The 17,632-nt window shown below is 38.7% G+C and overlaps 1 protein-coding gene across 1 annotated transcript in view; it reads right to left on the bottom strand.

The window, feature by feature from the left end:
* The window catches only part of LOC126236346 (ATP-binding cassette sub-family C member 12-like), a 535,156-nt gene that overhangs the window by 148,204 nt on the left and 369,320 nt on the right, over positions 1 to 17,632 (bottom strand). The window contains exon 21 of the mRNA XM_049945576.1: positions 2,210 to 2,339. Within this exon, the coding sequence (XP_049801533.1) occupies positions 2,210 to 2,339 (130 nt within the window). The remainder of the gene's footprint in view (positions 1 to 2,209; positions 2,340 to 17,632) is intronic.

Raw genomic sequence — 17,632 nt, 5'->3', positions numbered from 1 at the left:
AATAGTGATTTGGTTGTTATTTTCCCCAATTATTTTACAAATTCCAAACACACGTTATCAATATCTTCTTCTGTATTTTGTTGCAAGTCTTTTTAAGCTTTGTCAAACTTTGATTGCAATACTATATCCCCAATATCTTCCAAATTGACTTTCATTTTTTTTCCTTTTTATCATGCCTGCACACACTTCTTCCCTAATAGAGGCCTTCAGTGCATTCTTTCCATATATCTGTTCTCTCTTCTATACTTAACAGCAAAATTCCTCCTGCACTCTTAATGTTAACACTACTGCCTTTAATTTAACTGAAGGTTGTTATCATTTTTCTGTGTGCTGAATATGTCCTTCTGACAACCATTTCATTTTCGATTTCTTCACATTTTTCCTTGTACCATTTCACCTTAGCTTCCCTGCATTTCCTATTTATTTTATACCACAATAGACTTTCAGAATGATTGTTTTTGCTCTGCAGCAGAACATATGCTGACATGAAACTTCCTGGCAGATTCAAACTGTGTGCAGGACTGAGACTCAAACTCTGGACCTCTATTTTTCACAGGTGGGTGCTCTACTGACTGAGCTATCCCAGCACAACCTACGACCTGTCCTCTCAGCTTTCAGCTTTACTTCTACCAGTACATCATCTCTTACCTTTCACACTTCACAGAAGTTCTCCTGCAAAACTTGCAGTACCAATACTCCTAGAAGAAAGGATACTGTAGAAAAATTGATCACCTACATCCTGGGGGTGTTTCTAGAATGAATTTTTCACTTTTTAGCAGAGTGTGTGCTGATATGAAACTTCCTGACAGGCTAAAACAGTGTGCCAGACCACGACTCAAACTCTGCATCTTTGCCTTTCGTGGGCAAGTGCTTCACCAACAGAGCTACCAAAGCACGACTCATGACCCATCCTCATAGCTTTACATCTGCTAGTATCTCATCTCTTACCTTCCATGCTTCACAGTTCTCTTGTTAAACTTGCCGGACTAGCATTCTTGGAAGAAAGGGTATTGCAGAAATATGGCTTGACCACAACATGCGGGATGTTTCCAGAATTAATTTTTTGATCTGCAGTGGAGTGTGCACTGATAAGAAACTTCCTGGCAAATTCAAATAGTGTGCTGGACTGAAACTCGAACTTGGGACCTTTGCTTTCCACAGGAAAGTGTGCTATTGACTAAGCTACCTAAGTATGACTCGTGACTCATCCTCACAATTTTACTTCCACCAATAGCTCATCTCTTAACTTCCACACTTCATAGAAGTTCCCCTGCAGAACTTGCAGGACTAGCACACCTGGAAGAAAGGATACTGTGGAAAAGTGGCTTACCTCCAACCTGGTAAAAGTTTCCAGAATGAATTTTTCACTATGCAGTGAAGTGTGCACAGAGATGAGACTTCTGGGAGGATTAAGATGGTGTACCAGACTGTGACTCAAACTTGGGACCTTTGCTCTTTATGAGTAAGTGCTCTACCAAATGAGTTACCTAAGCATGACTCATGACCCAGCCTCACAACATTATTTCCACCAGTAGCTAATATCGAACCTTCCAAGTTTCGCAAAAGTCCTCCTGCAATACTTATAGGACTGAAACTCCTGGAAGAAAGTATACTGTGGGGAATGGCTTAGCCACAGCCTGGGGAATGTTTTCATAATGAATTTTTCACTCTGCAGTGGAGTGTGCACTGATATGAAAGCTCAGTCAGTAGATCACTTGCCTGCGAAACGCAAAGGTCCTATGTTTTAGTCTTGGTCCAGCACACAATTGTAATCTGCCAGGAAGTTTCTCAATATACTTGTTTATTGAATTTTTGTTAAGTGACTTCCATTTTTAAATATTTTTAGAAATTCATTTCAAATAATGTTTACTTAGTCCTTTCTCAGTTGGCATACATCGTTTTTTTCAATAGTTTACTTAAGCATTATGTAGAAAGATGCATACTGATATCAACATGAATGAGTTATATTATTTTTTCCAGTTTAACAGAAAGATGCATACCAATATCAACATGAATAAATTATATAATTTTTTCAGTTTAATTTATGAATATTATCATAAAGTGTTTACTACAGGTGCTGCCAGTATCAGAATACAGCTTTCATAGAGCTTTCCATAAAGCATGCTGTAAATATCTACCCACGAGTATCCATTGTGTTCCATAACACAAAAATAATTTCAAATTTTGTGTCATATTTTAACACACTTACTGTTGTGCAAGTGCAATGAAAACCAGTTCAGAATGGATGTTGTAGTTTCCTTTTGTATACATGTTATGTATGTGTCACAGATCTTTTTCATCCAGGAAAGACTTGTTTCAGTTGATACAGCCCCTGTCACCTACAAAATACAAACATATTCATTGTGGATTGATTATCAAACATACAGCAAATCATTTCTTCATTTTAACCAAAATTCAGTGAAACCTGGTGAGGACTGGGGTGAGAAGGCAGTCTTAATGTGGTATATTAAACAATTTTTTAAAAGTAAAAAGTTTAATGCCCAGACCACAATTTTCCTATCACAATTAAAGTTCAATAACTAGTTATTATGAGAAGTAAACTTGCTATTCACCATATAGTGGAGATTCTGAGTCGCAGATAGGTGCGTGTATGTGTGTCTATTGTTGACAAAGGCCATTGCCCGAAAGCTTGAAGTGTGAAAATTTTTCTGTTGTGCCTATCTGTGAATCAGAATCTCCACTATATGGTAACTAGCAACTTTCTTCTCTTAATATTGGTACAATTAAGTAAAACACAAAAAAAAACTGTACAACACTTAAGCAAAAATAATGAGGAGCCAATTCTAGATGTAAAAGTGAACATTTGACAAAGCTCATTTAACGGTGTAGAATAAACTTTGTTAACGCCTATGAGGTAACATACCAATCAGAGTATGAAAGGGCGTGAATAAGCATTGCAAAGCATCATTAACTGTAGCCATGCAACAGCATGTATTCATAAGTACCAAAATAATAACAGTACATAGTTAAAAATGTCAATTTGATCAAGCCACGTTGCAGAACTGACAAAATAACTACAGACCAGAAAGCTAACTGGATTTTAAGATATAAAGGTAATAATGGCATGAAGTTAAAATTACAAGGCAGGTATCTGTATTATGTCTTGAACTAGCAACATGCCATTTATAGGAAGCAGATCCTATGTAATAGGCATTAATCCATGTATAAATCCACGAAGCTTGTGCCTAAGTTCAATTAGTTTTGAAACCATAGAAGTAAGAGGGAAATGAAGTTAAAAACTACAAGACAGGGAAGCTGCCTTACTGGCAATGTGCCCTATGTAGAAGATAGATCATATGTGAGAGTCAATAGATAAGATCAATAGATAAGAACATAAAAGGATAGAGTAGCACTAACAAACAGTAAATAACAGATTACAAGACAGATTGTAAGGAGTGTCCAATGATAAAAACATCAAAGTACATCATAGCACTAAAAATATGAATAAGATACGGTAATTTTGCATGTTGACAGTCATACAGAGAATTGTCCAGTTGCATAAGTAGAAGTTGGATCAAGAGCTCATTACTTACAATGGTATAACATGTTTATTGTAAGAACAGTATACACAATGGTTCCAAAAACTGCCAGCTGTAAACATAAAAGCCATACATTTGTAGTAATTTTGTAATAAAACTACACGATCAACAGTTGTAAAATGAGAGGAAAATATCTCACCCTGCCTTATACAATGTTTTTAACTACGTACTGTTATTGTTTTGGTTCTTATGAATGAATGTTGCTGCATGACTGCAGCTGATGATGTTTTCCAATGCTTATTCATTGCCTTTCATATTTTGAACAGTGTGTTACCTGATAAACATCAACATAGTTTATTCTACACTGTTAAATGGCTTTGTCACATGTTCACTTTTACTTCTAGCATTGGCTCTCCATTATTTTCACTCAGGTGTTGCACAGTGTTTTTGTATTTCTTAGGTTATGCTTTTTACATGTGTTAAAGATCTGAAGATGGTTGTAGATAGCAACTGAAACTAGTTATTGAACTTTAATTGTGATAGAAAATTATAGACTAGGCATTGAAAGTTTTTACTTAAAAATTATTTAATTAACCAAATTGCCCTTTATTTAATATACTGATTTGTCAAATATATTTGACAATGCTGGAACACTATAAATTCTCAACTACTTTTGAGAATACCAAAAGAATTATCCACAGTTGAGGGTATTTCTCTTTTTGGTAAGAGGTTTTTAGAATGGCTGCTTTCATTCTCTCACACAATATACATTAACACAAAGGTGAATTAACATTTGGCTCAGTATCCTGCTTACTTTATTAATGGACGTTTCCACTAGCTAACTTGAGATATTAAACAATGGAAAATGCAGGATCGAATAATGACAATATTATATATTATTATATGTCACCATATAGCAGAGTTGTTGAGTCACAGACAGGCACAACAAAAAGCCTGTCAAAAAAAGCTTTCGGCAAACAGGCCTTGATCACAACAGACAACATAGACACACACATCAATGCAAAAGCAACTCACACACACATGACTACAGTCTTTAGCTGGCAAGGCCAAACTGTGAGCAGCAGAGCATGATGAGGCAACCAAATGCGATAGTGGGGATAAAGTGGAGGCTGGGGTGGGTAGGGGTAGAGATAGTAGGGTAGGGGTGGGGTACAGCAAAATTCTGCTTGTGGGATCACACAGGGATGAGGTGAGGAGAGGGTAAGGCATCTAGGTGCAGTTGGATGGTTAGACAGGGGGCGGCATGATGGAGGGGGGGGGGGGAGGGGAGGCACAGAAAAGAAGAGAAGTAAAAAGACTGTGGGTAGATTAAAACTGTGTGCTGGACCAAGACTCGAACTCAGGACCTTTGCCTTTCACGGGCAAGTGCTCTACCATCTGAGCTACCCAAGCATGACTCACGACCCGTCCCCCACAGCTTCAATTCTGCCACTACCTCATCTCCTACGTTCCTAACTTCACAGAAGCTCTCCTGTAAACCTTGCAGAACTAGCACTCCTGGAAAAAAGGATATTGCGGAGATATGGCTTAGCCACAGCCTGAGGGATGTTTCCAGAATGAGATTTTCACTCTGCAGTGGAGTGTGCAGTGATATGAAACTTCCTGGCAGAACAGTTTTAATCTACCAGGAAGTTTCATATCAGCACACACTCTGCTGCAGAGTGAAAATTTCATCCTGGAAACATCCCCCAGGCTGTGGCTAAGCCATACCTCTGCAATATCCTTTCTTCCAGGAGTGCTAGTTCTGCAAGGTTTGCAGGAGAGCTTCTGTGAAGCTTGCAAGGTAGGAGATGAGGTACTGGCAGAATTGAAGCTGTGGGGGATGGGTCGTGAGTCATGCTTGGGTATCTCAGACGGTAGAGAACCTGCCCGCGAAAGGCAAATGTCCTGAGTTTGAGCCTCAGTCCGGCACACAGTTTTAATGTGCCAGGAAGTTTCATATCAGTGCACACTCCACTGCAGAGTGAAAATATCATTCTGGACTGAGGGTACATTGATGGAACAGAGGGCTGTGTAGTGCTGGAATGGAAACAGGGAAGGGGTTAGGTGGGTAAAGGACAACAATCAACAAAGGTTGAGGCCAGTAGTGGTACAGGAACATAGGATATACTGTAGGGAGAGTTCAACCTGTACAATTCAGAAAAGCTGGGAAGGATCCAGATGGCACAGGCTGTGAAGCAGTCACTGAAATGAAGAATGTTGAGTTGGGCAGAGTGCACAGTAACTAAGTGATCCAGCTGTTTCTTGGCCACAGTCTGTTGGTGGCCATTCATGCAGACAGACAGCTTGTAGGTTGTCATGCCCATGTAGAATGCAGCTTAGCTTGTAGATCACATGACTCATTTCACAGGTAGCCCTGCCTTTGATGTGGTAGGTGATCCTTGTGATTATACTGGAGTAGGTGGTGGTGGGAGGATGTATGGGACAGATCTTGCATCTAGGTTTATTACAGGGATATGAGCCATGAGGCAAGGGGATGGGAGCAGGGGTTGTGTAGGGATGGACAAAGAATTGTGTAGGTTCAGTGGGTGGCATAATACCTCTGTGGAATGGGTGGGAAGGATAGTGGGTAAAATATCCTCATTTGAGGGCATGATGAGGGGTAGTCGAGACCCTGGCAGAGAATGTGATTCAGTTGCTCTGTTCCTGGGTGGTACTGAGTCATGAGTGGAATGCCCCTCTGTGGCCAGAAATTGGGACTTGTGGAGGTGGTGGGTGATTGGAGAGGATAAGACACAGGAGATCTGTTTCTGTATAAAGTTGGGAGGGTAATTACTGTCTCTGAAGGCCTCAGTGAGACAGTGAGACACTTGGTATAATTTGAGAGGGACTGATTGTCACTACAGATGCAACAGCCATGGGTGGCTAGGCTGTACAAAAGGGCTTCTTGGTATGGAATGGGTAGCAGCTGTCAGAGTGGAAGTGTTGCTTGCAGTTGGTAGGTTTGGTACGAACAGAGGTACTGATGTAGCTATCCTCGAGGTGGAGGTCAACATCAAGGAAGATGACTTGTTGGGTTGATGAGGATCAGTTGAAGTGAATGGGGAAGAAGGTGTAGAGGTTCTAGAGTATTGGAATTTGCGCAGCTGAATAAGTATTAAGGAGAAAAAAAAAAGGACATTTTACTAATAACTATATTTGCACATTCAAGAACAAAAAAAATTTACAGCAAACACAACAGAATAATTAGCGCACACAAAGAGTGTTAGACAATGCCAAAGAGGTCTATTTTACACAGTGCACTTTGCGCCGACACACACGAAATATATTGTTTACACAATTCCAACACCCCTCCTTGAACTTATATTTTGTGTGTTGCTTCCACAAGATAAACCAAATAGTCTCACAATCTTCTCAAACTTCTCCCTTTCCAAGGGTTTGGTCAGAAGGTCAGCTAACATGTCTTCTGTGTGCAGATAGTCCACGGCAATGTTCTGTTGCTCTATGTGGTCCCGAATGAAATGGTGCCGTATATCAATATGCTTTGTCCTAGCACTAGTAACATCATTTTTATCTAGGTTTATGGCTCCCTTATTGTCACAGAAGATGGTTGTAGGTTCCTCAATTAAATTGGGTTCTATTTCACTTATTAATGTTCATAGCCATAATGCTTCCTGTGTGGTGTAAGATAGTGCCTTATACTCGGCCTCTACGGTGCTCAATGCAAAAGTTTTTTGCTTTTGACAGGACCATGATGTGAGGCTCCCCATTAATTTAAAACAGCAGCCAGTGGTGGAGTATCTGTCTCCCAATTCACTCCCCCAGTCCGCATCGCTATATCCCTCTAGTTTTGCGTTACCATCTCTATGGTATTTTAACTCATATTTTGAGGTTCCTCTTAGGTATCGGAATATCCTCTTTACAGCTTTCCAGGGCTTTTCCTTTGGGTCTCTGCAATATCTGCTCATTGCATTGGTGGCAAAAGCAATGTCGGGTCGTGACGTTTGAGACAAATATAACAGACTCCCTACTGCTTCTAAATAAGGAACATTCTTGTCACATTCCACATCAGTCTCATTTACACTTAACTTCACTCCTACTTCCATTGGAGTACTTATGGGTTTGCAGTCACTCATGCCAAATTTCTTTAATATTTTTTCCATGTATGATGATTGACTTATGCTCAATTCTTGTCTTTCTTCATCCTTAGTAATCTGCATACCTAAATAACGTTTGACTTCTCCCAAATCATGCACCTTAAAACTTGGTTTGCAGCTGTTTCTTGAAAATTCTCATTTGGCCTTCACTTTCAGTCAGGATAAAGAAATCGTCCACCCATATCATCATTATTATTATTTCTTCTTTTCTCCCTTTATAGTAAATGCTGGGATCTGCCTTGGATTGCTTCATATTCATATTTATTAGAGTTTCATGTAGACATCGATTCCAGCAACGTCCACTTTGTTTAAGTCCATAAATACTTTTTCTCAAACGCCAAATCTTTTTACTTTCTGATCTGGTTTTTATGGCTTCCCTTGGTGGAATGACATATATCTCCTCCTCCAATTTTCCATTTCAATATGCCGTTTTAACATCCATATGATGAATTATTAAATTTCATTTTACTGTCAAGGCTAAAAGATATCTCAATGATGCATACTTGACCACAGGTGAAAAAGTTTCTTCGTAATCTACCCCTTGTTTTTGTGAATATCCTTTAACCACAAGTATTGCTTTGCATTTTGGTGATGAGGTTTCAGGGTTCTTCAAATTGAATACCCATCTTGCCTGCAGTGGTTTCTTATCTCCTGGCATATCTACACATTCAAAGGTTTCGTTCTGATATAAAGATTCTAATTCTCTCTGCATCGCTTCTTTCCATTCTTGAGAGTTTGGGCCACTCATTGCTTCTTCTGCTGTTCTTGGCTCATCATTAAAAGACTGTGCTGTATACATTTCAAAATCCGGATATTCCTTCGGTTTTGGTACACGAGAAGAACGCCTTACATTGTTTACTTCATTTTTTTCATCCTCTAACTCATTGTCATCATAAATTGTATCCATTTGTCCTTGGCTGTCGTCTTCCTCTTCTTAACTTTCTATTTCCTCACACAAGGTTTCACCTTCTGAAATAGGTGCAGTTGACTTAGTGGTTTTGCTCTCTTTTGAGTCCTTTCTATTTTCAAAGAATATTACATCTCTACTTGTGACAATCTTTTTAGTCAATGGATCCATTAATCAGTAGTCCTTTGAATTTTCACAATAGCCTACAAAAATATACTTTTTAGCTTTCGGATCCCATTTTCCTCTTAGCTGTTTTGGAATATGTGCCATTGCATCACACCCAAAAACCCTTATATTGCTTGGATCAGGTTTCTTTCCTATCCATATCTCATAAGGGGTTCTATTCTTTAATGCTTTTGTAGGTGATCTATTGTTCAAATATACAGCTGTTGACACTGCCTCTGCCCAAAAATCTTTGGATAATTCAGCATCAGTCATCATGCTCCTTGCTTTCTCAACAATGGTCCTATTAGCCCTCTCAGCAACCCCAATTTGAGATGGGATGTACCTTATGGTAGTTTGATGCCTGATTCCCTTTTCTGCCAGAAGTTTCTTCAATTTCTGGTTAATATATTCTCTCCCATTATCAGACCTGATGATCTTGATCTTCTTTCCCATCCACCTCTCAACCATATTGCAATATTCCTCAAAGATATCTCTCACTTGGTCTTTAGAACTAAGAAAATAAACATGAGTATATCGTGAGTAATCATCAATAAATGTAAGAAAATAATTACTCCCACCTATGGATTCACACTTCATCGGGCCACATACATCTGTGTGGATTAACTGTAAAACTTCTGTGGATTTACTCTTACTAGTCTTGAAGGGTAACCTTGCTTGTTTTCCCTTTATACATGTCTCACAAGGATCCTTGGACACACTAAAATTCTGTGTTCCCTTTACCATATCCTTTATTATAGACATACTCTTTCTATTTAGATGTCCAAGCCTCCGGTGCCATAAAAAACCTTCTGCTGAATATACTGAATCACTAACATTTTTATGTTTTCTGTCAATGGTATCCAACTTAAAAATACCCCTTTCGTTACTTGCTGTAGCTATAACTTCACCACTTTCACTGATTACTCTTGCACCCTGCATGTCAAAAGTGACTGTATTTCCTTTCTTGACAATTTCCCCTACAGACAGCAGGTTAGTTGCCACATTTTTCACATAATGAACATTGTGTGCTGTAACCATATCTGATTCACCATTTACACTTACATGTAGATCTAGTTTCCCAGCCAGGTGACACTGGAGCTTGTTGCCATCAACAGTAGATATTCCCATATGAGTCTTATCTTTGATGTCATAAAGAAGTGATTTATCTTTAACAATATGCACAGATGCACCTGAGTCTAAAATCCATTCCATATCACGATTACTCATCCCACCAAAAGAATAAAAACACGAGAGTGCCTTACCTTTGTTATTGGTCCTTCTCTCTGGGCTATCAGTAACATACCTCTTTTGCTGAGTGTCTGATCTTTGGCTTACTTTTTCTTTGCACTGAGACGCAATATGTCCCATCTTCTGACATTTATAGCACCTCACCGTTTTTTGTTTTTTTTTTGTTTTTTGAGTAGAGAGCAGACGCATTTTCCTTCTCCAATGTACAACAGCTTGGAGCACACTTTACGTCCTGCAGGATTTTTACCTTAACACTGTCCCCTGTGATTGGTATACCCGAGCTTTCAAGTCCCATAATCATAGGTGCATACCTTTCGGGCAGTCCTGCCAACAGCAATGTTCCTATCCATTCGTCAGCGATCTCGAATCTGATGTTTCTCAATCGGTTCGACATGGTTATTATTTTGTTAACGTATTCATCTACACTCTTACATTTGTCCAGACGAGTGGTAATTAACTCGCGTAATAATCCTACTTTTCTCGTAAGACCACCATCCTCGAATGCACTTCGTAAATTGTCCCAGCCTTCTTTCGCTGTAGCAGCTTTTTCAACGTGAACATAATTAACAGAATCAATCAGTAATATCAATTTTGATTTTGCTTTCCTACCTTTATTTGAATAATTCTGATCTGTGGATTTCATTGTCCCATCTACCATGTCCCATAGGTCATCTAAACGTAAATACGCTTCTACTGCGAACTTCCAGGTTGCATAGTTTTCGCGACCTATAAGTCTTTCAATCTGTGGAATTTGTGCCGCACTCATTCTTAATGGTAACTTGCTTTTTATTGCCGTAAAGAACACCGAAAAATAATGCGGAAAAAAAATTGCGATCGTCTTGTAAGGATAACTCGCACTTTACGTAAATTGGAACTTTTCCAATACTTTCTCCCTACTATTTTATTGGTATACTTATTCCAAATGCAGCCTGGGCCCATAACCTACTGGAATTTGCGCAGCTGAATAAGTATTAAGGAGAAAAAAAGGACATTTTACTAATAACTGTATTTGCACATTCAAGAAAAAAAAAAAAAAAAAAAAAATTTACAGCGAACACAACAGAATAATTAGCACACACAAAGAGTGTCAGACAATGCCAAAGAGGTCTATTTTACACAGTGCACTTTGCGCTGACACACGCAAAATATATTCTTCACACAATTCCAACATAGAGGAATGTGGATAGGGTGTCCTCACCCTCGACACAGATCATGGAGACACCTTAATTGAATCTGAATGAGGTGAGGAGTCTAGGATTCTGCGTGGTCATAAAGGATTCCTCTACATCATTGGTTCCCAAACTGGGGTTAATTACACCACAAGGTGTAAAATGAGATTTTCTAAGGGACAAGAAATTGAAAGAGTGTGACTGTTTCAGTCATGAAACTAAATTACTTTTAAAACATCATTAATATTATCATAATTTTGTGAGGCGTTAATATTGATTGTGTAAGTTATCAGTAATTACTTTTTCCTCCATTACTAGCATAAACATGTGACACCATACAGTGGAGGTCACAGGCACCTCACATAGACCACTGATTACACATGTACTTTGGACTCTGAATGGCATATCTATGAAAGTAAAAGTAAGATATACATAACAAACGTTAAGCATTTTATGAAAATGTCTTCTTCAAGTTGTAGATAGTTCCTGCACTAGACCAGAAATTGCTTCATTACTTACTCTGAAGCAGATATATGAACTATTGGCAGTACAACATTATAGTGCTGTACACAGAATTATCATTATTGTTATGAGAGTGGTCAGACACAAAGCACTAACAGCCTGCAACTTCAGAAGGAAGGAGTCCAGCAGTCGGGTGATTTATGAATAGTAACTATAGTGTACACATTTTAACTAGATGGATTTTAAATGGGGATCCATGGTGTGGGTGAAGCAAATGCTGTTAAGGTGAGGAGTAGTGCAGAGAAAGCACATTTTGTAACAAGTGTCTACCCTCACTGTATATAGTTAGCTTTCATGACTGAGTTGTAGGTAGCACTCACTCTTCATAGGTTGATAGGGAATTGCTTCATCATTCATTATAGAACACACACACACACACACACACACACACACACACACACACACACACACACTAAATGTCATTTAACATTCCACACGCACAAATTAAACATAATTTCTTTCATCAATTTAAAAACAAAGTCTTTCAAAAAGAAAAAAAAAATTCTTTTTCATTCTATAGTTTAGTTATGTGTAAAAGTTGATGATGGTTGGAAGAAGTGGTTGATGGGTCAGTGTGGTGTATTGGGGAGGGGGGGGAGGGGGGGATACTAGATAATATCTCTTTGATGAGAGGTAGTGGTCTAAGGAAGGCTGGGAACCACAGCTCTAGATGGCCCATGAAAGGGTTGGCATAGGATGGGCCTTGTGGGTGCCCACAGCCTTACCCGGGATTTATTTTTGGGTGATGCCTTCAAGGGAGTAGTAATTGTGGGTGAGGATATGGTTGACCATGTTGACTAGGAGGGAAGTTGTAGGTTTGGAATCCACCCGGCATTGGAAGAGGTAATGTTCAATAGCAGTTAGGCAATGGCCAATAGGTATGTTAGCATAAAGGGAGATGGCATCAATAATGAATGGTGGTGAAAAAGTGTTTCCACTGTAGATATTATGAGAAGGAGAGTAGGTATTTAGCAAGTCCTGCATAAATGAATTTGGGAGTGGGGCAAAAGGTGAGGTCTTTGGAAATGACTGATACTTCTATGGGGCTACAGCTTTTGGAGGAAAGAACCATGACTGTGTTTTGGGTCTGTTTAAGTTTTGGATTCTGTATGGTTGTGGGAGGGAGTATTTGTGGGTGGTGTAAATGTAATAGGTCTGCAAGGCAGGGTTTGTCAGCTATGAGGGGATGTTGTTGTAGAAGTGATGGATAGTGGTAGTCCAAGGTGGGATTAGGAAATGTACAGGTTGGAGAGTTTTTTGAGGTGGTGTTGTGCATGCTGCTCATGTTCCTCAAGGACAAAAGTTTCAATGTGTGATATGGGATCCTGAAATTTGGGATTGCATAGATGTAGAATTCTATGGATGGAGAGGAGATATTGCAAGAAAATTTTTGCTTGATTGACAGGACTATGTTGATGGTGATGATTAAGGACTTCAGAATCTGAACAAATGGAAGTCATTGTGGAAAGAGGGGTTGCAGCTGGAGATGGGTAATTTGATGGCAAGGCCATTCGGGGGGATTCCATGAGCTGAACAACATTGCAGGAACAGTACCATATGTGGGACTGGGTTCAGGCTAGCTATTAGGAAGCTTTTCTATATTGACACAGATGGGAGGAGTGAGGATTCATGATGGAAGTTAAAAACACTTAAAAATACATAAGTAGCACAGAAATACATCTGAAAAATTCGCAAAAATATATTAAAAAGGTGGGAATAATCGCAGAAAAGATGAAATGGGTGAAGTATGGGGAAACAATATGACATCTTAGGGAATGGGCCAATAGGTAAAGGTGAAAACCAAATGAAATAGATGTTAAAACACTATGAGATCAAAGAAAAAATGAATAAAAAGATTGCAATGCAGGTTGCAGGATCTTGGGTGGATCAGTGTGAAGAAGAGGGATGGCAGATGTGATTAGGAAACTGAAGTTAACATGTGTGAAATGGGACAGAGAGGAGAAGGAGTGGGGGATGAGGAAAGATTGGTAGGGTGAGATACAATTTCATGTGGGACAGAAAGGTACTGAAAATAATGCACAAAAATACGTGAGAAAAACAGGAAGAGTGATCAATTTGAAGGTCTAGGATTAATTATATCAGTGGGAGTAATATAGGACATGAGATACTGCACCAACTGTCAAATGTTTTACTTTTTTAATGAGACATTGATTTTCTTGATTCACTAATATTTTAAGAGATATCATTATTTTATCATTAAGTAATTTCAGCTTGCTGCTTGATGATATAAACTGTCTCACATAGGGGAACCTTTAGGCTATTTGCTCAGTGATAGTTAAGAAATTTTCATTGGAGATGTTAGCAATTTCCTGCTTGCCACTAACCTTATTATTGTTAAGATTGAGTACTGTGTTGTGGACCTAGTAAAAGCAACACCTGCATCATCTTTTATTACATTCCAAATACTTTTGTTTTTTGTTACGTTAATTGCTTTTTCTAAAAATCTGTTTAAAATGTTACAGACTGTTTTGCAGAAGTTTGGTTGACTGGGTTATCTCATGATCTAGACTTGATGTTTAACTCTGTTCTTTTTTTATATAATATAATGGTGCCTGAAGTAGCCCACAGCATCTTAAGAATTTCTTTGGAGTGGACTAGTACATTTTCGAAAAGTGATGAATTTTCATTACTAAATCCATCTTGTCCCAGTGTATATTCTAGATAAAGCAAGATTTCAATCAATTTCCAGAATGTTTAAATTTTTGAATTATATCATTATTAACAAGTCTGCTTGTTCTCCAGCTGGATTCCACCATGTTCAGAGATGCACTATGGGTAGAGGGACTTTCCTGGTTGCTTGGAAATAAAAACCTATATTATTTAGTTACAAGTAAAAATACAATGATTCTCATGCCTGTAAACACACTGCTGACCCTTAAAAATGGCAACACTATGAAAATGGCAAGCAACAAACATCAAACTCATATGAAGTGTACAACATGTTTGGACATACAAATAATTATCATTTCAGTGCAATCACTCAAAGTAGGTAGGAGAAAAACCACCTAAATTGTAAATGAAAGACTACACAGGCGCTTTCTCTTTCAGAAATTGCATCAGAACATTGGTTGTTTTTGAGAAGCTGTGTTTACTCCATTAAAGAAGGAGAAACATCTACCAGCATGTGTTGGAATTCAACCTTGGCTAGATCACAGGCTATTGAGACTGTGTTTTATGACCCATTAGGCAGATCCATCACTGCAAGTTTAAAATTCTACAGTACTTCCAGTTTTCCACCATATTTTTCATAACTACATATGACACATTTATCTTGATGTCATCACTTAACATTCTACCTCTGATCCTCTTTCTGGACACCATTTATTCTGCTGAATTCTTTATTGTTCAGTATTTTCCCACCCACACCCTAGCTAATTTCTTTTCACCAACTTTGTTTCCAGTATTTGTCTAAAACACTAGTTTTCATTATCACTCAAAATATACACACATCAAAAAAAGTTTTGCATTACCCTGGTTCCCAGAACTCCTTAAGATAGATGTTGACTATGGATATTGCATCACAAACACAGTCACTTTGACTGTTCAGAGATGTCACTAAACCCATGCAATGATGTAAACAACCATGCATGAGCAGTGCCTACTAGAAGGAGGGGGTCCGACATCCAATCAGTTCAACCATGTCTAGACAGTCAATACCATGGTTCAATTGCGTCCGCGTTGTTACTTTGTGCCAGGAAGGTGTAATATTGTTCCCTGCCCATTATGTAATAACATACTATTTTCCTTTCCTATCGAAATACCAAGAGTTTAAGATATAATTTAACCACTGAGTCAATGAACTGCGCTGCAAGTCAGCAAATATGTACACCCAGGATAATGAGATTGGTGTAACATTATCATCTTTATTTCGTAAGAATGTGTGCTCATCATTTTCTCTCTCTTCTTCTTTATTTGCACGCCTTTCTGACAGCATCTTATGTTATCAGACTCTTATTTTCTTTCATTTTGTTCAAATGAACTGAAATTGTATTCCTGTTAGGAATTTGTTTAATTGTGCCATTATTATCGCCAATTACAATTACCGATATGAATTTACCATGAATACTTTTTTCTTTCGCTCCAGAGCCGGGCTACAGCAAAAAATTCTTTGTAATGTTCAAAATTGTGAGATTAATGCACAAGATGTCAGATGTCTGTATAAAAAGCTTCTTTGGTTAAATAATAAATGTTTAATTTGGCATTCCTGCTTTCATTTCATATGTAACGATCATCAATCCCCAATTTATAGATGTTACAGATTTTGCTTTACTACATTTTTTCTTACATTGCCAATGTGATACCCATGATATTATATTCAATTATTCTGAATTTTCTCATGAGGTGCAAAGACAGTAACTTCCCTGAGATCATAGAAACCAAAATTAGATGTTTTTCAGCATGCTACGAGTCTACCGACCCTCACTTCAAACAATAAAAAAAGGTAAAAAAGGGACAGTATTAACTAAGGAGCAAAGCGATTTTTTTTATGTAGTTGATTATATCGAGTGCATTTTCAGATAAAGAAAAATTTTCATTATAGAGACTAAGAAAATGATGTGTGTGTGTGTGTGTGTGTGTGTGTGTGTGTGTGTGTGTGTGTGTGTGTGTGTGTGTGTGTGTGTGTGTGTGTGTGCAATATTTGGGTTCATTTTGCTTTTCATTTAGTATATTTCCTAACAATTATTTATTTAATTATTATCAATTATTACTATTATTATTATTATTATTATTATTATTATTATTACTGTTATAAAGGGTTCTCAACAAGGGAAGTGTCCAGACATCTCGGAGTGAACCAAAGCGATGTTGTTCTGGCATGGAAGAGATACAAAGAGACAGGAACTGTCGATGACATGCCTCGCTCAGGGCACCCAAGAGCTACTACTGCAGTGGAGGACCGCTACCTAGGGATTATGGCTCAGAGGAATACTGACAGCAATGCCACCATGTTGAATAATGCTTTTCATGCATCCACAGGATGTCATGTTATGACTCAAACTGTGCACACTACCCTGAATGATGCGCAACTTCACTCCCGACATCCATGGCGAGGTACATCTTTGCAACCATGACACCATGGAGCGCAGTACAGATGGGCCCAACAACATGCCAAATGGACCACTCAGGATTGGCATCGTGTTCTCTTCACCGATGAGTGTCGCATATGCCTTCAACCAGAGACTCATTGGCGGTGTGTTTGGAGGCAACCCGGTCAGGCTGAACGCCTTAGACACACTGTCCACCGAGTGCAGTAAGGTGAAGTTTCCCTGCTCTTTTGTGGTGGCATTATGTGGGGCCAAAGTACGCCACTGGTGGTCATGGAAGGTACCGTAACAGCTGTATGATACGTGAATGCCATCCTCCGACTGCTAGTGCAACTATATCGGCAACATATTGGCGGGATATTCGTCTTCATGGATGACAATTCGTAACCCCCTTGTGAATGACTTCCTTCAGGATAGTGACATCGCTCGACTAAAGTGGTCAGCATGTTCTCCAGACATTAACCCTATCAAACATGCCTGGAATAGATTGAAAATGGCTGTTTGTGCATGACATGACCCACCAACCACTCTGAGGTATCTATGCTGAATCGCCGTTGAAGAATGGGACAATATGAACCAACAGTGCCTTGATGAACTTATGGATAGTATGCCATGATGAATACAGGCATGCATCAATGCAAGGTACTGGTGTGTACAGCTATCTGGGCCACCACCTCTGAAGGTCTCACTGTATGGTGGTACAGCATGCAACGTGTGGTTTCCATGAGCAATAAAAAGGACGGAAATGATGTTTATGTTGATCTCTATTCCAATTTTCTGTACTGGTTCTGGAACTCTCAGAACTGAGGTGATGCAAAACTTTTTTTGACATGTGTATCTAATTTCATAGATTTTAATAAAAAACAGTGTTTGCATAACAGGATCTTATATCCAATGTTTGTAACACAAACTCATTCCTTATTTTATCTGTCCATTT

Source organism: Schistocerca nitens, chromosome 2, assembly GCF_023898315.1.
Source record: "Schistocerca nitens isolate TAMUIC-IGC-003100 chromosome 2, iqSchNite1.1, whole genome shotgun sequence".
NCBI classification, from domain to species: Eukaryota; Metazoa; Arthropoda; class Insecta; order Orthoptera; family Acrididae; genus Schistocerca; species Schistocerca nitens.
The sequence above is the reverse complement of the archived record's forward strand: the minus strand, read 5'-3'. Positions and strand labels throughout refer to the sequence as shown.